The following is a 26802-nucleotide window of genomic DNA, read 5'->3' on the forward strand; positions in this document are numbered from 1 at the left end:
TGAGATACACATGCTGTAAAGACTTACGCTGAGAAGTATTGAAGTTTTATGCTTTCTATGCCGAGTTACAACAGCCCAAACAGGTAATTTATTACGTCACGCGCAATTTGAAATCACATTTGAATTCCTGTCACACAAGTACTGTATAGTATGGTCACCAGACCCTTACTCTATGCGAAGGGGTGGGTGCTGCCAGACTATGTCAAGCTATGTTCAACACGTTACGCAGCGTTTCGAACAAAAGACAGTACAAAAACTGCCTCTACAAGCTATTCACTCGCTACGAAAAAATGATGTGTGCCCCAACTATCCACAATTAATGAAAAGTGAAGTAGCTGTTACGCTTTGTTTCAAGCTACGTTATACAGCGTTTCAAACAAAGAGCAGTATGACAACTGCCTATACAAGCAATCCACTCGCTACGGAAAATAGGGACGATCTTTTCATAGTAAACTATTGAGAAGCCATTGCACGCTACCGTGAATTGACACTTTGCATGGTGTCAGCGAAAAGAAATGGGACACAAAGGAGGGCAAAGGTACTGTAAGTCCATGATGTACTCATTGTAGCTACTGCGGTCGGCAAAAAGGAACATCTCGAGAAGAAGCGACGTCGAATAGTGAAGAAATCAAGCCCGTAACTCTAGCCAAAGTCAAGTTACGCTTGGCTGAAGGCATCGGTCAGTCAGTCAGCAGAAAATTCTGTTAAATACAAAAATTTCATAGAAACTTGCTGGAAGGGTTTAGAGTGTGTCTGAAAACATTTTTGGGGTTGGCTATGTCTATCCAATACTGCCAAGCTGTTATAGAGGTAAAGTGAAGCTTGTTTTGGGGTGATATAATTGGGCAAAAAACTCCTATTCTCCATGATCCCTAATATACAGTACTATCGTACTGTATGATAAAGCATTACAGTACATAAAAAATCCATGTTGTTTACACCTTGTATACACAGCCATAGAGCCACAAAACTAACTGTGCTTTAGTTTCAAAGGAAACAAAGTACTTTGATCATCCCACACAAATCATGTACACAGAGAATATGGTACACAACTATACTGACAAAACACCCAAATATGAACAAGTACATCTCATTAACACAATTATTGCAAATTGTTGACATACATGCCTCGTATCTAAATAATAAGTTAGACTCCAAGACCAAGGAAACTAAGCGATTTAGTAACCCAAAGGTCCAATGCTGTAGCGTCTCAAGCAAAGCGAGGATGCTACTAAGGGCCTGAGGGTTACTAAATCGCTTAGTTCCCATTGGTTGCGGCATCTAATTTATTTACACTTATCAACATTCACATAGCAACGATTTTTAAAACACCTGTAAAGGCGTGAGTGTGGTGAGGAATGGAACAGGAAGAACAACAGTTCCTCAACTTTCTACCTTTTTAAAGTTTTGTCCATGAAGATAATTTTCATACATAGCGCTGTGGTTTGCCGTCAGGAACAAGCTGAAAGATTAGACGCACTTCCCAATTTGTCCAGCAACAATGCAGAGGAATACTTTGAAGCTAGTGAGTTTCCTTCTAACACTTTGTATCATATTTGTTACGGACTACAGTGCTACTTGAGATGGAATGGTAAGCTATATATCAACTTTTTAAATGATAAGGCATTTGCAGATTTTAAGAGCTCACTGGATGCTGAAATGAAAAGGCTGCAGAGTGCTGGAGTTGGTTCAAAACAGAAGCAAGCTGAACCTTTGACTGTGGGAGAAGAAACTATTGGAAGATGCCACACCACAGTCATTGCTTGATACTATTGTATTTTTTAATGGCTTATAGTTTGCTCTAAGAAGTGGTTAAGAGCATCGTCAATTGAGACTTCATACAAGTAGTCGAAAATCCAGGAGAATGACCATATCTCATTTACAGAGAAGATTCATCAAAAAATTGACCAGGAGATCAAGGGCAGAAGCCCAAAGTGGTCATGCAACATGCAAATCTTGAGCAACCCAAGCACTGTTTTGTGAGACTGTTCAAATTGTATAATAGTTTATGTCCAAATGACCACCCAGCAAATTGTTTCTATCTACATCATTGAAGGAACCCAAGGATGGGTGTTGGTACTCTATTGCACCAATAGTCTTGTTGGAACAGTGGCACGTTTATGCAAAGCTGCAGAAATACCTGGGTACAAAACAAATCATTCTCTCAGATCAACAAATTCCACCTGGTTTTTTAATAGTGATGCTGATGAACAACGAGAGGATTAGTCATCTTAGCACTGAAGGTGTGAGATAATACTAACGGACCAGTAAAGTTCAGCGTGAAAAACTGTCAGGCATTCCAAATTGTACAAAGAAGATGTGTTTTGCAGGAAGAATCTGTTTCACACACCAGCAAACCAAACTTCATCCAGCAACAACAGATACAGCATTTTCACCTACCTGAAAACTTCAGATTTCACCACTGTGATTCTGTGACTATTAATTTCAAGAGTTGCTCAAGCATCAGTAACAGTGACGATTAAACTTAGCTACAGTATGTATATCTGTCATATATCATTCTATATCCATCGTATGTCACATGCCAAGCTAGCTGACTAGCTACTGTATTATGTTAAAACTATAACTGCATAATTGTATTAAATTACATGATTCCATATTTGTAATGCTAATTACACAATTATTACAATTATAATTGTTAAAAATACGTAGCTTGAGGCCAGGTGACTAAGTTAACATGTCAGGTGACTAAGTGATTTAGTAAACCTCTAAATGAGCTGTATTATAGTCTAACATAATTTATTACAATGTAATAAGTTATAGACACCACTAGAGAGCCACTTTTAGTACTTGCAAAAGCTTGCTATAGTGCTATGAACAAAATGGCAGTTGTTTAACCTGGCCTAGCAGTTCTTGAAATTTATAGAATTGGTTGTGTATCATCAAGTATGTATGTATGCACATACATACACACAGACATCAGTTACCAAAACAGAGCAATAGGATGATTCAGTGTATGGTTATCAAAGCACTATACATACAGGTGTATCATACCACAAAATTACAGTATATCTTATAGTATGTTCACGTTGAGCTGAATCCTCAAAAACATTCAATAACTCATGGATGCAATTACACATGATCTTGAAATTTGGCTCATTTGTAGTACTGCTTGATCCACTAAAAATATTTCAAAATCTTGCTGTTTAAATGTTTGACATAATATTTACGGCCAATCAAAATTTTCACAATACATTTCCTATGGAGAAGCCATATAAGTAGTTTCCATTAGAACCCTTTCCTGAACTTGTAATGGAGCCAAACCGTACGTGTCTGTTGTTGACATCTTTGCTGTTACCAATAATCATCTGGTTGGCAGAAATGCTAACTCTGTTGAGAAAAAATCCACTGTTAATTTTTAGCTGTTTTTCAGAGTTCAGCTCAATGTGAACATACTATAATCTAGGCTCTTTATAATTATCACAGAGGGTGAGGATTAAAGGTTAGAATAGTTGTACTCCTTAACACCTTAGCTAAGGTATGCGCAACCCATAAGTCTCTCATCTGTGTTAAAGAAAGGTCAGCCAACTGCTAGACACATTCTTATTGGTATGGTTAAACGTATATAGCTTTTGCAAATTCTTTTATCTGGACAACTTCAATGAGAGTACATGGTCTGATAACATAATTTATACCACACCAGTGGCAAGATGCAGAAGCCTATTTTTATAGTCTAATATACAGTAAGGCTTCATGTTACATCTTGGGATTGAAGGACATTGGCTAAGCCTTTTCTTTATTCCTTAAAGTAAAAAGGAAGGTCTAGATACACTGATAGAACCTACATCTATAACGTACACTCCATAAGTCCTTACCATAATCGCAAACACCTATATATAAGTATTATGTCCAATTGCAACTTGCAAACATACACCAAAACTATACTCCGAAACATTAATATTACACATAAACCATCTTGCAGGGGTTTTCTCACAATTAAGGTACTTTGACTGTACCCTTTATAGCTACATTTATCTTTTAGCTTACGTTTAAACATCACAAGGACAGGCTCAGAATCTCTATATACTCCACTACCATCATAACAACGAAATGGTGCACCATCTCCAATCAACTCCCTGGTGATGTCTCTGATCAACAAGCTCCCATTACAGTACAAAGTATAGTGGGAATCATTCTGGACTCTACTGCCCACATCTTTCAGCCAACCAACACTGCAAACTGTTGGAGAGTTATCCGGAGTAGTACAAGTCAATAGGACGTGGCTGGACTCTTCCACCAATCGGAACTGATCTCCAGGAATGAGTAGTCTGTCCTGAGCGGATGCGACCGACCACAAGAGCGCACCTACAACATATATCATACCATTTTCTGATACTGTGAGGATTTTATCATACACAACCGCTATCGCTGTACAAATACACAAGTTACGTGCAGCACGTACCGGCGAAAACGATCAGAACGCCCAATTTCTCCATGCGATGAAGCTGCTATCAATATGCTGCAGTACTAAAGGTGACAAATTTATTCGTCTCCAAGCACCTCGGCGACTACAAAGCCAAATATCCATCATCAAATGCAGTGTTGATAGCCTAAGGTGTGCTTTAATAAGAACACGTTAATTTAGTAGCATGTGCATTAAAATATTAAAAATCTGCACGCGCTAAAATGCTGGTGCGTACCGTATAGCCTAAAATATTTCGAGGGGGGAAATTTTCGCTGATTTCGCGGTTTTGGGGGTTATCAGCGAAAATTTTATCCTTGAAATATTCATTAGTAGACCTCTAAAATATTTTGGGAATGCCTGCAAATCCGCGAAAATTTTTAGCAACATCAAAATACTGATTTTCCCCTCGGCTATACGGTCCTATGTCATACCTGTACACCAGTCCATTTATGTGGTCAGTTTCCCTTCATCATTATGCAGTCATGACTCGTTGAATTTATATATGTTGAACAACACCGCATTGACGTTATTGGTGACGTCAGTGCAGTCTGGAGTAGGCATGGCTGTGAAAATAAAAATTCCCTTTCAAACTGAGGGAGGAGTTTCATTGTTTATTGTTTATTGTCATTATTAATGACATTGCACAAAAAGGCCGCTTGGAGAAAAGTAGTGGAGCAGCCGCCGTTACTGCGGAGCAAGACCGCCGATACTTTCTATTAACGTAAGTTGTGTAAGCATCTCACTTAGCTATGGTCGAAGCTATGGTAGTATATGGTGTTAATTTCTCCAACATCGAATTGATACTTAATTGCCAGTGTGGCTCCTAACTGCAAATGCCAGCTGTAAGTCATTATAATATTCCTAATAGTTTTTATTTCAAGGTTCTGACTTTCTGCAGGCTTTACTGACCTTCTTTGCAAAAGCTTTGCAAGCCAGTGTATATTAGGGTTTGTACAAAAAAAATTTGACTAGAAACCAGCCTCACAATTGCCAATATTGGTGACTATGGTGAGAAGCGCCTTCAGTGTGACCCAAAATGCTTCCAATAGATTGCTACAAAATTGGTATCTACATACTGACTGACTGACGCCTTCAGACAATCAAACTCAATGACAGCTAGGCTACAGGCTTGATTTTTTCACTGTTCAACGTTGCTCCAGCCCAACAGGTGCCTTTGGCATACTGCAGTACATAGCTACAATGCATGCTTCATAGACCGGCTTACTTTTGTCTTCCTTTGTGTCCCATTTATCTTCACTGACAGTTCAAGGTGTCAATTCATAATAATGACTTAGCTACATTTGTAGCAAAAATCATCCATATGAATTTTCTGTAGTGACTGGATTGATCAGAGTGGTCTTTCTCATTTAGTGTTCTTCACTTATAGCTAATGCTGTGAAACAGGCTGAACATAGTTACAGTGAAACCAAGGTTTTCAACAGATCAACACCTGGCTATAGTTGCTGTAACAGCTATATACACATACTGCAGGTTTCACAGATAGGATTATTCATTACTTGATCAAGGCAGCTGCTAAAAGCATGAAGCACGTTGCTAAAACTATTGGCATAGCTTTTGGCAGGTACTCAGGAGCAGCAACTTTTGCAGTGATATGTTGACTGTCTGTTCAGCTGGCCCCTTTATTAAGGGAATATTGTGTTAGTTTACCAGTTTGGTCCTGTAGTATGTGGCCACTGGCCTTATTAATGAGGTGGCCCTATTAACGAAAATTTAATCAATGGAATAGTATGGAAGATGCATCTGGACTTTCTGGACCTGGCCACTATAACAAGGTGGCCTTATTAATGAGGTGGACACTAAGTGAGGTTTCACTGTACATAGTTGCAAATGAAGCATAATGGCCACTTTATATACTATTTCAGTAATTGATGGCTATATAGTTGGGATGAAAGCAATAAGTCTAGTGTAATTCTTTCTTCTAATGCAGTATGCACGGGTTCACATATAGTCTTTATAATGTTACAAATAATAAACAAACAAGTATGTACAAGGAATGATTAAGCAATTTAAGTTCAATTAAGGATCATAGAAATAAAAAGTAGTGAAACAATGGAGGTTACCTCCACCCGAAGATACAATACTAGTGGACATTTAAACCTTAATTTAGTCATGGGTATAGACTGAAGTAAGGATTAAATATTCACTAGTAGTTCAGGTATGAGCAACCACCTTGTTTCACTACTATTAAATTTTATTACGGTGATTCCTAATTTTTCCTTGTGGGTCTCCAGCCAGAAAGCAGTGACATCACTAAAGCACATTTATGGGATATAGCCTCACCCTCTGAGTCTCTCCAATATACTTTTACATGCTGAAACAATGGACTTGCCTTTCACTGTGCATACAGTATGTTTGTCATGATAACTACATGATTGATATCCCCTGGTGTGAGGGCATCATTTGTATAGCCATTAACTGCTAGTTGATATGCTCTTGCATGTACGGCTCTGAGTTTTGAGTGTGTGTGCTTGAGTGTGTGTGTGTGTGTGCGCGCGCGTGTGCGTGTGCATGTGAATAGAAGTGTTTAGCAATTACATTGATACATTGATGTCTCCCCACCTAAACACCATTGTCTGTGAGTGCATTGTTGCATTGATTATATGACTTTCAGTTACATATTGCTCCACTCGTAATAGCAGTTATTTTCTATTTTGAGCCATGTGTTGTTGTTGTGTTAGTTTTTGATGAAAGTCACAATTAACACAGCAATATTAGGTTGAAGTGGTTAATTAATAGTTTGTTTCTATAATTATTCACACCTATATATTCACACCTTATGCAAAAGTGCAAATAAGAAATTTGTTACCACTGTAACTATTGCTTGTGTTGTGGTAAAGCTTTTGAATTTCAATAAGTATGCTCAACTTATGATCAACGACTTTTATCAAGAGTTGTTATAAACTCTTGCTTTTATGCATTCTGTCTTGCTATGTAAAATTTGTACAAATTAAGTGGGAGCAAAGTTATTGAATGTACCCACATTTCAACCCACAATTTTCAGCAAATACGTACCACATTTCAATTCAAATTTCAATTCAAACTTCAGGGAATATCTGTTTTAAAACTCTGTAGCTATTTTACACAAGACTATGACAAAAAACCACCAAAAACCTTGCTTATTACATAATAATTAAATGCTATCCAGCATTTGACAAATTTCTAATTCCAGCACTTTGATTAGCTGTCAAAAAATCATTAAAACACCAGCTTCACTATTTATTGGTTAGGCAAATTAAGCCCAAAAAATGCCTTCTGAGCAACCTTAAAACCTTCCAACAAGTTTCTATGTTTTTAAAAAAATTATGTAAATGAACTTTCTAAGTGACTTCCTATACCTGCCTGACTGACTGCCTGACTAATGTCTCCAGCCAAGCGTAACTCAACCATGCTTAGCTAAAGGCTACAGGTTTGATTTCTTCACTGTTCAAGCCTGAGATGTGCCTTTTCACCAACCACAGCAGCTACAGTGCCACATAAACTTAATCATTAGTTTCTCATCCCTGCCCACATTGCTGTTTTTCTTGCCTCATCAAGGATTTTTTGCACCCCTGGTGGCTAAGGGAGGCCACCTTTTATAGTTAGTACCTTGCTAGAGCAGTCTAAGAAAATTGTATTTTTAGCTAGCTAATTCAGCTATCTAGTTAGTAAAAAATAAAATAAAAATCCACCCTCCCACACTGCTATTTTGAGTACAGGAGGATGAGAAACTAATAATTAAGTTTATGGACCTTTTTGTGTTTCATTTCTTTCTCCACTACCACACAGGTGTTGATTCACGGTAATGCAACATGGCTTCAGTGTGAAAACCTTCCATAATTTCTGAATTCAGTGGATTGATTTTGGAGGCACTTCTCATACTTGTTTGTAATGCTGTGTAACAGGCAGAACATAGCATTCTGTGGATTTAAAACATGTTAAAATCCCTATACCACATCATTGTATAGTTTTTATTACATGGAAATCATTCAATGTGCATGCTGACTAAATGGAAATAATTTATAAATTACGTATAACTGGATTGATTACAGAGGAAGAACCCTGATGCACCAAAAAGCAACTTAGGAATTTTAAACTCTAGTAGGGATCATAGAAATAAAAAGCACTGACAACAAGGAAACTCACCTAAACCTGCAGCTATACTCGTGAAAATTTAACCCCTATACTTTGAATTGTCCGGGGGTTACTATTCAGTGGACTGGACTACTGGACTGGAACACTGGACTGGACTACTGGACTGACGTATTTTTGGTTTTTGCACATTCTATGGTTGAATTTACGGAGTCTTGCTAGTAATCACCCTTAGGGCACCTGCAGCCCACTTCTAAATGCTGAAGACGAACAGTAGAATATGCGAAAACTGTCTCTTAATATTTTCGCTACTGTTTATTATGCCACTAAACAACACTTATTCCTTACCGTGGTGTGTAGTAATTGAATGTGACAGCAATAGTTAACTAGCAATCAACTAGCCAGTAGACAATATCTTTCAAGATATATCCTTAGAGCAAGCTTGAGGAGCAAGCTAGTCTTGCCAGCATGGCCAGACCTCTAGACTTGCCTCTAGTTCAGGGCAGGGGCTTTAATACCAATTAGAAATTTTTCAGTATGGGCACTTATAATCTTTAATTGATAAGCCCCTGCACTGAGACAGAAGTCTGGCAGCGAGACTGGCTTGCTTGCTCCTCAAGCTTGCTCTAAGGATATAATTCAAAGGATACCGTCTACTGGCTAGTTAATTGCTGATTAACTATTGCTGTCATAATCAATTCCCTGCACTGCCTGCAGCATTACTACACACCAGGGTAAGAAATAAGTGTTGTATAGTGGTATAATGAACAGTAGCAAAATTATCAAGATAAGAGACAGTTTTCGCATATTCCATTGTTCGTCTTCAGCATTTAGAAGTGGGCTGCAGGTGCCCTAAGGGTACTTACTGGCAAGACTCCATAAATCCAACCATAGAATGTGCAAAAATCAAAAATATGTCAGTCCAGTAGTCCAGTCCAGTGTTCCAGTCCAGTAGTCCAGTCCACTGAATAGTAACCCCCGAATTGTCCACTAGTGTACAGTAGCTGCAGGTGCAGGTGACCTCCCTTGGTTCATTGTTTTAATTTTTATGATCCCTACTAAAATTTAAAGTTTAGTTTTTTGTATATAATACAAAATATTACATTTGAATAAGGATCAATGAAACAAGGGAGGTCATCTACACCTGCAACTATACTAGTAGAAAGTTAATATCTACTTCAGTCATATGTAGCCTGTCAATATATTGTACCCATGACTGAATTCGAAGTATATAGGGATTACATGTTCACTAGTATAGCTGCAGGTGCAAATGACCTCCTTTGTTTCATTGCTTTTTATTTATATGATTCTTACTATGTAACACTTCTAATTTTTTCCTTACAATTGTTTTGTTTATTTATATGGTTCATTCGTGACTGGTAAATCAATACATACCAAATCAAAGAAAAGAATGACACCACACACAATGACTGAATGCATGCAATTGCTGAAAAGCCATGTGGTCATTCTGCTTAGTTCCAGCTATGTTCCCAACCACTATATATACAATGAAGAATAGTACCAGAAGTGCTGCTGCAATCAAACCAGCATTACGATTGAATGTATGCCCTGACTATCAATTACCAAAAAATGAAGTAGATATTACACTTCATTTTCAGCTATATACTGTCTATTTCACATCTGTTGAAAAGTCAAGTAAGTGTGCTACTTTCGAATGACAGTAGTGGAGAAAGAATTGGATTAGGGCTCAAACGAATATTCTATTGTTCGAGTATTCGGTGACTATTCAAATATTCGAATACCATTTTCAATTGTAGTGGTCTTCACAATTTTCTGCCTGTTATTTAACATGCTTAGGAAATGTGTTACTTGTATGCAACTTTTACAACTACAGTTAATCAATGCATGAAACTTGTTAATTAGCTCTTCCCAAGTCACAAATGTAATTTTGCAATTAACAAATTACTATTAGATGGTATTGGTTAATTTACAGAATGTTTCTTAATTATTCACACCTATATATTCACACCTTGTACTTATCCATATGCACATGATGGTATTACCTCTCTGATGCAACACAACAGCCACAACTAACCCCTTTATAGCCCTGACTTCTATAGCTACTAGTGTAAAAATAATTTTAAAAAATACATGGGAATAGGGATTGCTGGAAAAGGTAAAGAAACAAGATAGTCAAACAAGCCAGCATGTTAAACACAGAGAGATCTCTATTTGGACTCAATGGAGACTAAGGAAAAAGCAGTAGTTTCTCAAGGCAGATAATATAAGTACCGACTATATATTATATTAATGTTTAGATGAGTCCAAATAGAGATCTCCGTGTTTAACACCTGGTTTGTTTGACTCTTGTTTCTTTACTTTTTTTCAGCAATCTCAAATCTCCATGTTTTAATTTTTAAAATTATTCTTTTACACTATTCTATTTACTTTTTATAAATCCATTTATGGATAGCTAACATGATAATAAGAGGTGCTGGTGGTGCTTGATATTACACAGTACTAAACATCTATATCAAGTTAGTCATCATGTACAGTTATTATAGCTGTTATATAAGTAGTTAATGAATTTTATCAGAGCAATATATTGTTTCCTTACTATTGAATGTACTTTGTACTATACAGCTTTGACTATAGGCAGTGTATAACATGCTGTGGTCAGCAATATAGCTTCTGGTTTATCATAGAGCAAAATGTGAGTACTTTTTGGGGATAAAACTACATAACATGTCTTTCTTTACATCCATGACCTTTATAAAATGAATTTTACAATGATAACATCCATATTTACTTCTTAATGTAGTTTGATCTTCTGACTACTGTAAGTCTCTTCAAGGGTAACCAACGTGTTTCTTGATTAATAAGTATCCAATCTATTCATGTTTATTTTATTTATTTATTTTTATTTATTAAGACTTTACAGCACAAGTGCTGAAGGTCTGTAGGACACCTGGTCCTACAGCCTGTTTAAAGTTGTTACAGAAAGTATGTTTGAAAAGGTGGAGAAAGGAGAAAAAATCCATGACTGGACCTGGGTAGCCTCGAACCTGCAGCCATCCGATTAACGCTTGTTTACACATTCATTTGGAAACCCTATATCATTACTTATATTTAACCACAGTATATTAAGTTCATACCAGAGCAACAATGTTGTTGTGTACCACTGCCTACTTGACTTACTGTGATCACATAGCTGCACAAGTGCAGCCCTGTGGAAAAAATAACAAGAGAGATGAACAAGATGGCATATTTCAGTTATTTTAAAAAGTGCTTTTCTTGGTTCCTTTTACCTTCATATTTTCCAGTGGACATGTACTTCTTCCAAATTACCTTTTAAGGCTTCTTTTGTGGTTGGAGGAGCTGGTGTTTAGGTGTGTGTTCTATTAGGATTTTGGCAAAAAAAACAACATAGGCGACCTGTATTATGAACCACTATTATGAGCCACTAGTGTGGTTCATGATGATGCCATACATGGCATGGTAATACATGTATTTAGAGGAAATGATCAAATGTTTTTATATGTGTATAACAGCTTAGCAAATAGAGCAGCTGTAGCTATGTGGAAAAGTATACTGAAAAGATGTATATGAAAACTGAAATGATAGTAAATTTTTCATGAGTGCTGTGAACAAGTGCATGTTTCCCAGTATGTCGCTCAATTACACATCAGTGAACCAATACCAAATTTTAAGTTTATTCAACAGATGCAAGTTACATAGATTACCAATTTACAATGTATACAGTGTAAGTTCTTTTGGTTAATGTGGATTGTGTTATGTACACAAATAACTATGCTAGTTGGTATTTGATATAACTGTGAAACCTGCATAGCACAAATGCACCACTCACTATTCTCTATATTGCAGGATACAATCAAAGTTTATGGAAAACACACTTGAAATCCTCTGTCCTCTACATTCTCTGGATGGGCGAGAAGACATTCGCAACATTGTAATTATTGATTATGGAAGTCTTAAGTACAAACAGAATGACATACAGTCTATTTTACAGTGCTGGTTTTTGAAAAAGTACTTTCACGTGATATTTGTTGTTCCCAAAATTCCAAGCAGTAGCTTTAAAATTCCTGAGTATTTCAACCAGCAGCTGTGTACAGCTCTTCCTATTTCTCCATTTACATTGGCACGCCAGAAAACTATAGATATAGTAACACAAATAATCATGTTTATTGTAAACAAGTTGAAACCTCGTGTAAGAAGAGCCTATTATTGCCTATCTACAGATAAAGATTTTTTGAAAGCAGAGAAACTTATGGATTATGGTGAACATGTCTACTGTTCCGTAATAAAATCAGTCAGAGACTTTTTGGAATTGCAAAATCATTTTTTGGATGACACCGATGATCCATGCAAAATGAATGTGTTTCCTATTCTAAAAAATAATGTACCACGTGAAACAGTTATTAGCAAAAAGTCAGGAAAACTAATGTTCTTTATAGAAGGAAAGTGGTATCATGACAGAAGTAGAAGTGTAAAAAATCTTTGGCACCATCTAAGACAATTTGGTAATGAGCATGGATTACATGTTAGTGTAACTACTGCTTTTCCAACAAGTGTAGATAGAAAGGTATAGTGAAGTATGTAATTGTTTGCAATGCTTACTTGTGATAACACTAAAACAAACAAGTTACTGTGATACTATTAGTCAACAAGAACGGCATGCCAATATAGTATAGTTAATCACATGAATAGATTAAAATTAGACCCGTCACTCTTTGCTACAACATGTCCGTTTACAATATTGTAGCATACCAATACAATATTCCTTCTTGGTAAGAAAACTGATCAGTCATTATCAGGTAAATAACATACAGGAAGTTTAATAATGTATTGAGAATGTCAAAGTCCATTACCAGATTCATAGTTCAGTATGTGAAGTGTGGTCTATCTAAAAGATTTTTGACTATAATAAGTAGAATTTGGCATATAACAATTTTGACTGTAATTTATTGAGTGAGCTTTGTGGTCATTGTATGCATGCATGTTGAAATCTATCTCCAATCTCTAGAAGTTAGTACATAGCAATTCTAAAATTGTCTTGCAGTTGCAAATGTTACAGTATGGTTATAAGTATATATGTATAAAGTAAAATTTCAGGAAGTCTGGAGGCATACCTTCCTCCCACTTTTTTGAATGAGTATTTCTATTCATCCAACTTCCACCACCTTGCATACACTACTGTATATCTTTGCATGGCAATATTAATAGATAGCATACAATCATATGTACATGAATGAAAAGGTCATATATAATCATTGACTGATTGATGCATATTGTGTTTATGTATAGGTAATAAAGCAATATCCAATATATCGATTGGCAATATATTTGTTGGATTGCTGTGAGCATTCAGTTTGTGCTGTTTTGGAATGCTTACAACCATCGAAATTCCCCAACTCATTATGGGCGGGCTCAGATTGGTCAATAAAACTTGATGAATCAACAGAAAAACAAGAGTTTGGCACATATGGATACAAAAATATTTCTAAAGGAACCTACAAAGTATGCTATGATTGTATCAAAAAACAGCATAAAGATGAAGATGGTATAAAACATTTTGAATTTGTTGAAGGTATGTGATGTACTCGACATATTTATTATACTATACATTATGAGCATACATAGCTATATACATGTAGCTGAAATAGAATATAATCTTGTATGTACTGTGTGCATCATACAGTATGATAGTACTGTTATAGTAGAGACCACAAAGGTATAGGTGTGGCCCACAAAAAACATCACCCGAAAACTAGCTTCAATTTTCCCTGATGACAATGAGGCAGTATTGGTTAGGTAAAACTAAGCCCAAACAAGCTAGCTTTCAGATCAACCCGAAATGCTATCAACAAGTTGCTATAGAATTCTATTTTTTAATTATTAAACGGAAAAATTATTAAACAGAATTTTCTACTGACTGACTGATTGCCTGACTGATCTTGACCTACTGACTGTGACTGATGCCTTCAGACAAGTGTAACTAGTTTACAGTTAAGGCTACGGGCTTAATTTTTTCACTGTTCAATGTCGCTTCAGCCCTAGATGTGCTTTTTGGCATATCGCAGTACATACAATGCATTCTTCATGGACTTACCAGTGTCCTCCCAATCATCTTGGCTGACAGCAAAAGGTGTTGATTTGGCGGTAGCATGTGATGGCTTCCCTTTGTAACGGAAATCGTCTGTATTTTTCATAGTGGCTACTTTGATTGCAGAGGTGTTTTTTTGATTTGTAATGCTGTGTAACGGGTTGAACATAGCTGACAATGAAGTGTAATGGATACTTCACTTTTCAGATGATAATTGATAGCTGGGGCACACGGCGCTATTTCTTTTGATGTAGTATGTGTGGGTTCACCTGTTACAATAATTTTGCTTTACAAAAGTTAACAAATAAATACACAATAAATTGGAATTTTCAACTAGAGTAGGGACCATAGCACATAATAAAAGTACTGAAACAAGCTGGAGTAGTGCATGATATTAAATCACAAAACAATAAGAAGTGTTATATCTCTACTGTGCTCAAGATTACATAAAAAGAGCACAGTAATGATGTAACACTTCCTATTGTTTTTAATATCGTGCACTACTCCAGCTTGTTTCAGTACTTTTTATTGATGTGCTATGGTCCTATACTCTAATTGAAAATTCCATTTTTTGTGTACTTCTACTATTTTGTATACACAGATGCTCAAATAAAACAGCTGATTCAAGAAGCCAAGGAAATGGACAGTACTATGAAAATACGGCATGCCAAAATTTTATTTTGTGGAGCATCTGGTGTTGGGAAAACCAGTTTTGTTCGGTTGTTGAAAAATGAAAGATTTATTTCTGAGCCCCATAGCACAGGAGTTGGAAATATTCAACAAATTATGTTGTTTAAAAAGGCTAGCCTTCAAGGTATGAAATGGACTGATCTTAATTTAACAAAAGAAATTAAGCAGCTGAAATTGCGACTTCATCACAACCTTGTGTCTAATTTTATTCCCATTAAAAAAGAGCACAGGCAAAACACAGTTGAGCAAATTGACTTTACTGTAGAAAATGATGATGATGCTGATGCTGATCGTGAGTCAGTTCAGGTTGAGTGCTCACCATCTATTCCATCAACATTGAACATCAAACGTCATGTTGATCATAGTAGTGATGTTGAAAAACATTTGTATGCTTTATCCCCTACTTTCACCGAAGATTTTGAAAAGCCTTCACCTATATGGGATATCCTCACTTTACTGGACACTGGTGGTCAACCGCAGTTCATAAACATGTTACCAGCTGTTAATACTTCAGCTACTGTTACATTTGTTGTCATGAATATATTAAACTGTGTCACTGGACTTGATGATAGAGTTCTAGTGCGTCATTACAACAAAGGAAAAAAATCTTATGAGCCTTACTATTTGAATTATACCAACAAAGATCTGATAAGGTGCCTTGTAGCACTACTAAAAGATTCCGTTCTTGCAGACACATTACTTCCAGCTGTGACTTTCTCAGAGAAAACCAGGAGTAGTAAACCAGGCCTTTGTTTTGTAGGAACACATCTTGACAAAGTTAGATTAGAAGATGTTGATAAAATAAATGAGGAAGTAAAGAAATTAATTCAACAGTTGGAACCCAATGATAACATTAGTATTTGGAACCGTGAGGGTATATTATTTCCAGTTGACAATACCACTGCTGGAAAAGAAGATGACTCACAGAAATCTATAGCAAGTGACATTCGTTGTAAGGTCAAGGAAACGATTGACAACAAAGCAGTATATGAAGTTCCTATTGCTTGGATTATACTAGAGTTAGAAATACGACAAATGTGCACTAAAGAAAGTAGATGTTATGCAACGTTTCCTGATGTATTAAACATGTATGGCAGTATAATGCCACATCTCAGTAAAGAAGATATTGAGAAACAAACTAAAGCTGCTTTACAATTCCACCACAAGTTTGGGGTTTTGTTGTACTTCCATGATGTTGACGGTATGAATAACTATGTAATTTCCAGTATCCAGTGGCTGTTTACAAATTTAACCAATGTAGTTCGCTGTTCTTTTGATAACAAGATCGTAGACCATAAAGATTTAGAAATATTTAAATCTAGAGGAGTACTGAGCAGAAATTTAATGCAGGAGATTAATATTCAATCTCTTGAAGGGATTAAACTTGAATATTTCTTTGAGCTACTAAAGAAATTAAAAATAGCCACGCCTTATCCAAAACATGACAGTGGTGATTATCTGATGCTTACAGCACTAGACTCATACAAGCAGGAAGATGATGACTTTTTAAACTGTAATTCTATTGAAGGTACTGCACTGGCTATGCAGTATGAATCTGGAATCTTCCCACGAGGCATTTTCAGTTGCCTTATAGTTCAGTTGATTCAAGAGAACTATGGCAAGTGGGAGCTTCGTGACTCACTGTATGGACACAGGTGCATTTTTATTAACATGGTAGTATTTTGTACTACTTCTGGCTATTATATTGTTTTCAATGATAAAGTTTCCTATTTAGAAATTCATGTAAGGAGGAGTGAATCTTGTGACAATATTTCAATTCATTATGAAGTGCAGAAATCTGTTACTGATGCATTACTTGAAGTATTTTCAGCTCCATGCTTGAAATATGGATTCTTTTGCAATAATAAATCTTGCTTAAAGCCAATCATGTTTTTAGATGTTGAGCAAATGACTGGAAATAAGTCTGTTCCTTCAAGAATACACTGTAATGAGCACGGATATATTGATCTTGAATTGCACAAGCAGTGGTATCAGGAACCCATGGTAAGAGTAAGAACATAATATGTATATCGTTGGCTGTCATTACTACATATTATGAGCTTTCCATCACTGCAATCAGGGAATTACTTTTTAAATATGTTAGTAGCTGTGTGTGCATGGGAAGTGCATATCTTATATTTGTAGTGTGATGTATACTATAACATATGTTAGGGATCATGGAAGTTTGCAGCTTTCTCACAAAAAAAATAAAATATTGATCAGAAAATAACTCACAATACCTTCACAGTGTATTTATTAGGTTATGACAAAGCTTAAAGTGCCTTTAAGGTAGTGCAACTTGAAACACTTCCAAAATAGGTTGCTATGAAATTTAATTCTTTTATTCAGTGGAATTTTTTTACTGACTGACTGATTCACTGATGCCTTCAGACAAGCATAACTCAAAGGCTATAGGATTGATTTTTTCACTGTTTGACATCACTTCAACCTGACAGGTGTCTTTTGGCATACCACAGAATGTACAATACACATGCTCGCATCATGAATTTACCTTTGTCCTCTTTTGTGTCCCATTTCTCTTTGCTGACAGCTCAAGGTGTCAATTCACTGTAGTGCATGATAGCTTCCCTACGTTTGTAATGAGAATCGTCCAAGTATTCTGTAGTAACGAATTGATTGCAGAGATACTTCTCATAGTGTTCTTTGTTTGTAATGCTGTGTAATTGCTGAAGATAGCTGAAAACAAAGTGCAATGACTACTTCACTTTTTCAGTAATTAATAGTTGGGGATCCATTCAGATGAAAACAATAAGTCTGGCACTATTCTTTCTTTTGATGCAGTATGCGAGAGTTCACTTTATTTATAATGTTACAATTAATAAGTAGAAGGAAAAATTAGGAATTTTAAATTCAATTAGGGAACACAAAAGCATGTATTCAGTAATGGGACTGAATTAGGCATTAAATGTCCACTAGTATATCTTCAGGTGTAGGCGATCTCTCTGTGGTTTCACTACTATATTATTTGATCTCTATTAGAATTTAGCATTCTTTCTACTTGTAATATTATAATGTAGCTGCTGTCTTGTAGTAAGCAGGGTACTCATATATAGTCAGTTCAAGTTCACCTGAGCCCTCAGTGATATATAATTCACTCCCAATGGTTTTGTACACATGGCTTATGTTGTATATAAACATGTTTGCGCATTTGAATTGTCTATTCTAAATGTATATCATAACTCACTTTTACTTGCCTATATCAAAATGCTTTTTTGATAAACAATTCCAGCATTTAAAGGACTTCACAGTATTATTAAGTACTTGGACAGCTGACTCATGTAACAAGAGTTATTAACAAAAATGAGGGCTCAGGTGAATATGAACCAACTATAGGATTAATTCATGTACTGTAGAATAGAGGTACACCAATAATTGGATTTACTATCAGTTATTAACTATATTGGCCTTGTTTTCATGTATTGGTATTGGATCGAGAACAAGCAGCAGATGCAGATATACATAAACACAAGTTTAATGGCATTTGTACCCTAGTAATATCCTATAGCAATACCTGTTTATGTAATTTCAACTATACTGTCACTCCAGTTACAACTGAAATTAGAATGTAAATTGCTAGAGGAAATATCTATGTCACCATGCCAGATCGGCTCTGTTTATCAGGATATGTAGTATCACTTATATATCAGAATATTGGTTAAAAGTCATTTCTCCTGTAGATTACGTATGTATATAAACTTTGTTTTCTTTCTTATTTTGTAGGACCAAAGAAAATTTTTGGGTAAGTAGAATACATACATGCATACATGTTAACATGTACATAAAATTTAACTTAATTATGTACACAATGTGTAGTATTTAATGAAGGAAAGAAGACAAAAAGCCTGTAACACCTTCTTATTGATACAAAAATGAAATTATAGCAAATACAGTAATTAAATATCAATCTCAATCATCAAGGAAACTGTGCTGTAAATATATCATAGCAATAGGAAGGGACAAAATTTTCACAAATTTCATGAGTGATGACAGCTTCCTGAAAATGTACATGTATCAACATTGATTGTTGCTGAAATTTCATGAATGAAAGATGCAAAAAATGCTTTTACAGTTTCTGGTAGCTAGCTAGTGACACAACTGCAAGTTTGTGCGCAGGCCACTACTTCAGGTGGCCAATGTTCTTTGATTAAGCTGTAAAATCCATGCAAGTTATAGTGAAATAATCATTTATGTCATCATGTGCAATATTAATATACCATAGAACGGTTGAAAGAATGTCCAGAAGAAATGGTATTTACAGACAATTATGCCAGACTAACAAGCATTCTTAATGTCAACACACTAATACCACACTTCATAGCAGAGAGAGTTATCACTATTGGTGATGCATCTGATATCAGATCATGTAATCAAGACTCAGAGAAGATTATGAAATTACTGGATTATATTGCACGGCATCTGAAAGCTGGATTTACTGACAGCTTTTATGTAATGCTTGATATAATGAAGGTACATGGCACCATTACAGATCAAATGCTAGCTAGTGAGATGGAGTTATCTTTAGAAGCTAATTCATCTGAAGGTATGGTAATATAAGACACTCTCTGTCATAGGCCAGGAACATTTAAATATAATAATTATGAGTCTCACACAAGACTTATTTTATGTGGATGAATGTAGACAGTGTAGTTGCTTAGAATTATCCACACAAAAACAACCAAGCTGTATCAGGTTAAAGGCTGTAGCACATGTTGTTGTCAGACCTTCAGTGCTGGATACTGTAAAGTACTAACAAGAATAAATACTTAGGTTTAAAGGAAGAAAATCCATCCATCCTGGAGGAGACTGAGTGTGGCGTTCGACTAGACATTGGGTGGCCTGCAGTTCGAATCCTGGGGTAGGTGGGATTTATTTCCTTTTTTTGGCCCTTTTCTGTTTCACCTTATTGTTAGCTAAGTTAAGTAATCATTAAATCTCCAGTTCCTATTAGGTTAGGTAATCCTAAGGCTGCAGCACATGTTGCTGTCAGACCTTCAGTGCTGGTCACTATAAAGTACTAATAAGAATAAGAATAAGAAAAAGTCTGGGTGAAGAAAGTTGTGAAATCAAAGGTGGCAGTCATGAAATGGCTGCAATGATGTTGATGATAATAAATTCATTTCACAACTTTTTTTTACGACTTTTTGAAGGCCGCACCCTTTTATACAGCTTGGCTGTTTTTACATAGATTCACTTCATTTTGTATTTTAAATTTAGGTGAAAAAGTTGTGAAAAAGGTGGTGGCCAAGAAATGTCTGCAATGATGTTAATGAATAAATTTTAATAGTGCATAGCTACAGCCATTATTAAAATTAACATCATTGCATCCATTTCTTGGCTGCCACCTTTGATTTCACAACTTTTCATGCAAGCTTTGATTTCACAACTTTTCATGCAAGCTTTGATTTCACAACTTTTCATGTAAGCTCTTATACAGCCTGCACCATTTTTCATAGCTTGGCTGTTTTGTGTAGATTTCACTTCTTTTTGTATCTTATAAGGCATTAATAAGCCTATGACAGACTTTGGGGTTTGTTTTTACTATAGATACAATGATGATTACTGAAGAGCACAAATGTGTTTTTGAGGACTTCTAATAGAAAGCACATAGTATGTTCTAGAGCAACCTAGAATTTCCATTGGTAGATCTATGAAATTGTAAATGTTAGAATATTTATTTATAAAGTAGCCAAAATAGCAGTGGTTAAGTATGTGGATGTTAGGTATGGAGGTCCCTGGTTCTAACCGTGGCAAATTTTTCAACTTTTCTTGTGCATCTTTTTTTTTATCCCGCGGTGACTGCTCTACTAGAGTATCCCGATCCCACAATTTTATACTTGCTTAGTTTTTGCTTCATAGCTGTACCTCCATTGTTTTTCAAACCATCAAAAAGTACTACCACATGTAGATGTACAATAGTCAGCCTATAATGTGAATTGATTTTCAAGTCATTCTCATGCTTGGTTTACCCTGAGAAGAGTTCAATCTTTTTACATTTATAACTCTGTGGATATAACTTTCTAGGTTCACAACAAACTCAGAAAGTTTTATACATTCTTCATTTGTACAGAAGTTTGCGGCAATCGTGTTGCATATTTACAATTTTTGTAAAGTGTGCAAAAAGAACTTGAAGCCACTGTAGACCCCCTAGTGGCCCCTACGGCTTAAGAAGAAATTAAATCAAAGTTTTGATCACAAATGGCTGGTATGGATTTAATCTAATTTTCTGTGTAGCCTACCCTACCTGGGGGACACCTATAATGCAAAAATGATGTGCTTTGGAGAAGGGGCCATGGAGCTATGTATGTGTGAAAATGCTGTATTATTTGTCAATATACTCAGTTTACTCACTGTGTGGTGTGCTGACATTTTGGCTGCACAACACACTACCAATTGTTGTAATCCAAAGAACTTTGTAGTAGGGCATGAACGTGACCTCTATGCTGGTTTGGATTCAAAATGTAAATGTCACAAATACTTTTGCCTTTGAGTTTATTTAACAAACTGCAAAATCATACTGACAATCTACTGGTAAATATTAATGTTGTTCACATTGTAAGGGAAAGTGTCATTGACAAGAAACACTAAGATATTTGTAGAACTTTGGCTGAAGAAATTGTATAGTACTAAGTGCTGGAATTAACATAAATATACTCCTTTGTGTTTATATAAATTCTCTGAACTGGTTTAATTTATGTATTGCACTAAACACTTTACTACATTCTCATAATGCCTATAGTAAAAGTATTCATGTTCACATTCACTTGGCACTGTTTTAATCAACTATAGCAACTTTAAATAATAATTTTGTTTTTCCATTGTCGTTAATAATATGCATGTGTATTAATTATGTACAGTGCGGCATTAATAGGGCTACTTATGGTATTATCTATTCTTAAATACAATAATGAGGTGAGGTAAAAAAGTTCAATAATGTGGTGAGGTTAGTAATGAAGTGGCCTCATTACTGAGGTCAGGAATACACCTAAGCCATATTTGGAGGTTACACTATAGGAGAGGCCACTACACACACACACACACACACACACACACACACACACACACACACACACACACACACACGCACGCACACATATTATATTACATACGTAACATAACAGTATGAGTGTTGTTCTTTTTGCAACTTTTGCAGGTGATAGACAGAGTGCATCACAGTTCCAAAAGGTAATACACTTGATCAACTCTTATAGGCAGTGACCTAATTTATGTACCACATATAATATTATGTTGTCCACATTTTTTAACGTTATTTTGTGTGTACATATATGCAGTCTATTTCACTACCAGCTGGAGCATTTACTGGCAGTGACTTAACTCCAAGCTATTCTCACAGTACTTCTCAACCTGCAGGTATGTATTATAAAAGTGTGTACTTGTGTGAAACAAGAAATGCTAGTCAAGAATGGCTGCAATGATGTCATTGACTATAATTTTTATTGCCTTTATAAACAGACTATTTTAACATCACCTTTTAACCCTAACTTTTAAAAAGTTATTCACTGTTTTTGTATTTACAAACCCACCCTAAAATTGTTTTGCTTATGGCGATATTATTGTAGTGTAGTAGCAATGAATAGTAATAATTAAGGTTTGTCCTGCCAAAGAAAAATCACTCAAAAGTCAATCTCACTTTTCCTTCATGGCAGGTGGCAGTATTGGGTATAAACATACATAATCATCAAACCTAAGCCCGCCTTCAGAGCAACCTCAAACACTTCCAACACATTTCTGTGGAATCTAGTTTTTTTTATTTACGCAGACCTCAAAGTATGCGGCAATCAGCATTGACTGCTACAAATTAACCTTCTGCTAATTGCAAGTTTTTTTTTCACTGTCACTGTGGCATTCCAGGTCATGAAAAGCTGTATTATTTGCTGATTAACTTTTTGACTACATCTCCAGATTTATACATTAGTAAAGTTGTGCATACTCATACACTACGAGCAGTATAACACTCTCAAGCCAAATATAGCGTTCAACTTTGCCTTGCGCTATATTTGTCTCTTAATTGCCCACACTCTCGTGATATATTTTATGTACAGTGCTTTAACTAGTATATAATACATGTCACACATCACTATTAAAGGTACAAAAGATATCCATCACCTAAATATCCAAACTGTGAGAAAGAGTGTGACTCTCATGAAATCAAAAGTGACAGCTATATGGCTGCAATTATGTTAATGCCAATGTGCAGATTCATTTGTTTGGTTGCTATGCACACACACACACACACACACACACACACACACACACACACACACACACACACACACACACACGCACACACACACACACACACGCACATATACATTATATACACACACACACTCACACACATACACACGCACACATGAAAGAAATATTAGACATTAGGGAACTAGGGGTCATAGAAATCAACAAGGGAGATCATCTACACCTGTGGTGAACATTTAATTTCTACTTAGGTGTTAGGTAATACGGCCTGTCAATAATATATGCACATTGAAGTAGGGATTAAATGTCTATTTATATCATATAGCACATGTAACAGGCTGGGGTACCCCGTTACAGCGCAAGGGCTGGAACCTTACACCACGTGGTTCTTCCTTATACTATTCTTATTGATGCATCCCAAATACACTACACGCATGCGTACAAGTACACACTATACACAGCTATGCTACATACTGTAACTCCTTCCCTATAGAAGCTTGGACCTTTAAGCTTGACTATTTCATTTAACACATGAATGCATCATCACTCTTCTTAAGTTCACAATCATTCTCTACATCCTTCACCCTAGTACATCTCCAATAAATGATAGTACTTCCATTCCAGTCCTTGCTCACACCATACAGTTCACAATCCATCTCTTGACATTATACACTAAATGATCAACAAGCACTAGCAGGCACCACAGACTAAATGCTTGACAGCAGAACCTCTCAACGTCCCTCCCAGACGCTAGTCCGACTGCTATCCCTTCACAGTCGTCTACTTACATGGCTACACCAATTACAAAGGCCATGTCCTCTAGCTACTCTTGTCTCTCTCCCTCCCTCCACTCATACAGCTCCTGGTTCTCCTGCGATCCGACGAGACCAACTGGTCTTCTTCCCAATTGCCATGTGTCTCGGTTCCACATCTGATATCCTGGCAATCTTGCTCCAAGACTCTAAGCTACAGCACTCATCCGGTCTTTTTACCCGGAGAGCTCTCTAGACACCTTCAGTGACTGTCCTCAAAACGTTATCGGCGGCAAATATCCGAGAAATGCCTCACTGAACTCCTAGCTGTCACGCTAACTTCTGCTCCGTTCCTATCTGTATATTAGGAAGTTTGGGTTTTTCTGGCCAAAAATATCACCCAAAAACCAGCTTCACAATACCATCCTGGTACCTTGGCAGTATTGGTTAGGTATAACCAATTTCAAACTTGCCTTCAGGATCACCCTAATTTCAGTAGAGAATTTTCTACTGACTAACTTCTTGCCTGATGCCTTCAGACAAGAGTAACTCGATAACGGGTAAGCTACGTATATAAGGCTACAGGTTTCATTTTTACTGTTTGACATTGCTTCATCCCTAGATGTGCTTTTTGGCATACTGCAGTATGTAAAATGGTAACTGGATTGATTGCAGAGGCGTCTTCATTCATAACACTGCATAACTGGCTGAAATAGGTGAAAGCGAAGCATAGTGACCACTTCACTTTCGAGTCAGCTAGTAATTGATAGTTGGGGCACAAATAGTCCGTATTTTTCATGGTAGCTGGATTGATTGCAGAGGCACTGTTCTTTGTTTGTAGCACTGTATAACAGGATGAACATAGAAGCGTACTGGCCACTTCACTTTCGAGTCAGTAATTGATAGCTGAGGCATACATTAGACAAATGAAACATTAACCTCTGGCACCATTCTTTCTTTTGATGCGGTATGCATGGGTTCACCAGTCAAAATATTAAAAATGTAATCAAACCGGCAAGTATAAGGAAAAATGAGGAATTTTAGGGATCACAGAAAAAAAGTAGGGGAACAAGGGAGGTCACCTACACCTGCAGATATCTACAGGTGTAGGTGACCTCCCTTGTTTCCCTACTTTTTCTATGATCCCTAACCGAACTTAAAATTCCTAATATTGTACTAAGTATAACTGTAGGTGCAAATAAAATGACCTCCCTTTACTTTATTATTTCTATGATTACCCTATCACCACTTTTGATTTAGTGCTTGCGATACAGGTGATATCATGAGAAAGCAGTTCTTTTACAGAACAAAGAACAGTATACAAAATGCCAAGAAGCACCTCTGCAATCAATCCAGTTATGCTAAAGCACCAAAGCAGTGTTGTGAATTACTACATTTAGAGGTAGTGGATAAAGAAATGGGACACTAAGAAGCACAATGGTAGATCCATGATGAATGTATTGTAGGTTGGCAAAAAAAAACATGTCTCGGGATGAAGTGAGATCAAAGAGGGAAAGAAATCAAGCCTGTAGCCTTATCCATAGTCAAGTTATGCTTGCATCAGTTACTTAGGTAGTCAGTAAATTAGCAGAAAATTAAACAGCAGCATGGGAAAGCCTTAGTGTGAAGCTTTCCGTGTTCATTATGTAAAACATTAGGGAACAGTTGGACCAGTCAGACGTACAGTTGAAGCAAACACTACCATGCAGGAGGAGGCTCGCTAAGGCTCACCAATAATTTCATAGAATCTTGTTAGAAGAGTTTGGGGGTGTATGGGCTTGATTATTCTTAACCAATATTGCCAAGCTGTTAAGAAGGAATAGCGAGGCTGCCGGTTTGTGGGTGATATTGTTGGCATGGGTAAGAAAGCCCAAACCTCCATGATCCCTACTATACAGTACTGCCAAACTGTATGACAATGTGACTTTTTTGTTTTGCAAAGGAAATGTCTTTCCATACAAATCAGAAAAGAGTGTTACTGACCAATGAAAGGAACTGAATACAAGCAAATTTAGCACATGTGAACTAATACGGGGTGCATTGTAAGGATTTGTATACTGATGACATTTGTATAGGATAGTACTTTGACGTGCATTGTATGCATGCACTACATACAGTGGTACATTTATAAAACAATTTTTATTGATTTTAAAAGAAACTAATGTAGAGTAACTATTTCCTCTCTATATTATTATAAAGTGTTTATCAATTACTATAATAACCAGCTGGTGGATATAGATAACAGGGATAGTAACTCTTCCTATAGGAGTATATGCCACGAATTAATTGTGTGTGTGTCCAATTCAGAAATTCAACAATTTTGTATAAAAACAATACAGATTGCATCCATACAGTACACCATATTTAGTCAAGTATGGTACAGTGTAACTGCATGGAATAGTAAGTTATAATCACAGATATGTACATACATGTAGTACTAGTGTTGCACTGATAAGAGATTTTGCCGATTATCTACCAATCCGATGTTTATGTTTACCAAAATCTCACACGTATTTTGTTTTAAAATG

The 26802-nt window shown here is 36.3% G+C and overlaps 2 protein-coding genes across 6 annotated transcripts in view; one reads left to right on the plus strand and one right to left on the minus strand.

Moving 5' to 3' along the window:
• The window catches only part of LOC136259651 (cell adhesion molecule DSCAM-like), a 28873-nt gene extending 23891 nt beyond the window's left edge, over positions 1-4982 (minus strand). For 3 of the 5 annotated variants that reach the window (XM_066053153.1, XM_066053160.1, XM_066053144.1), the window contains exons 1-2: positions 4421-4615; positions 4006-4323 (exon numbers count right to left, since the gene is read on the minus strand). In XM_066053153.1, coding sequence (XP_065909225.1) covers positions 4006-4323; positions 4421-4454 — 352 coding nt within the window. In that variant the 5' untranslated portion in view covers positions 4455-4615. Of the gene's footprint in view, positions 1-3046; positions 3349-4005; positions 4324-4420; positions 4616-4854 lie in introns of those variants that run through there. The other 2 variants (XM_066053171.1, XM_066053168.1) reach the window with 2 other exon arrangements.
• A 44-nt stretch (positions 4983-5026) lies between these two features.
• On the plus strand, positions 5027-26467 carry LOC136259676 (uncharacterized). The gene is made up of 9 exons (XM_066053181.1): positions 5027-5144; positions 12359-13076; positions 13799-14081; positions 15199-17291; positions 19029-19047; positions 19528-19848; positions 22459-22490; positions 22598-22676; positions 26217-26467. Exons 2-9 carry the CDS (start codon positions 12375-12377, stop codon positions 26261-26263), a joined length of 3576 nt encoding a protein of 1191 aa, XP_065909253.1. The 5' UTR covers positions 5027-5144; positions 12359-12374; the 3' UTR covers positions 26264-26467.
• The last annotated feature ends 335 nt before the right edge of the window (positions 26468-26802 follow it).

The sequence above is a fragment of the Dysidea avara genome, chromosome 1, assembly GCF_963678975.1.
Source record: "Dysidea avara chromosome 1, odDysAvar1.4, whole genome shotgun sequence".
Taxonomy (NCBI): domain Eukaryota; kingdom Metazoa; phylum Porifera; class Demospongiae; order Dictyoceratida; family Dysideidae; genus Dysidea; species Dysidea avara.

Bases quoted from the DNA above. Each gene is read 5' to 3' on its own strand.
- LOC136259676 (XM_066053181.1), top strand. From the start codon at position 12,375: ATGGAAAACACACTTGAAATCCTCTGTCCTCTACATTCTCTGGATGGG. The intron at 22,491-22,597 runs GTAATACACTTG...ACATATATGCAG, and splicing joins GTGCATCACAGTTCCAAAAG to TCTATTTCACTACCAGCTGG. The intron at 22,677-26,216 runs GTATGTATTATA...TGTTTTGCAAAG, and splicing joins CAGTACTTCTCAACCTGCAG to GAAATGTCTTTCCATACAAA.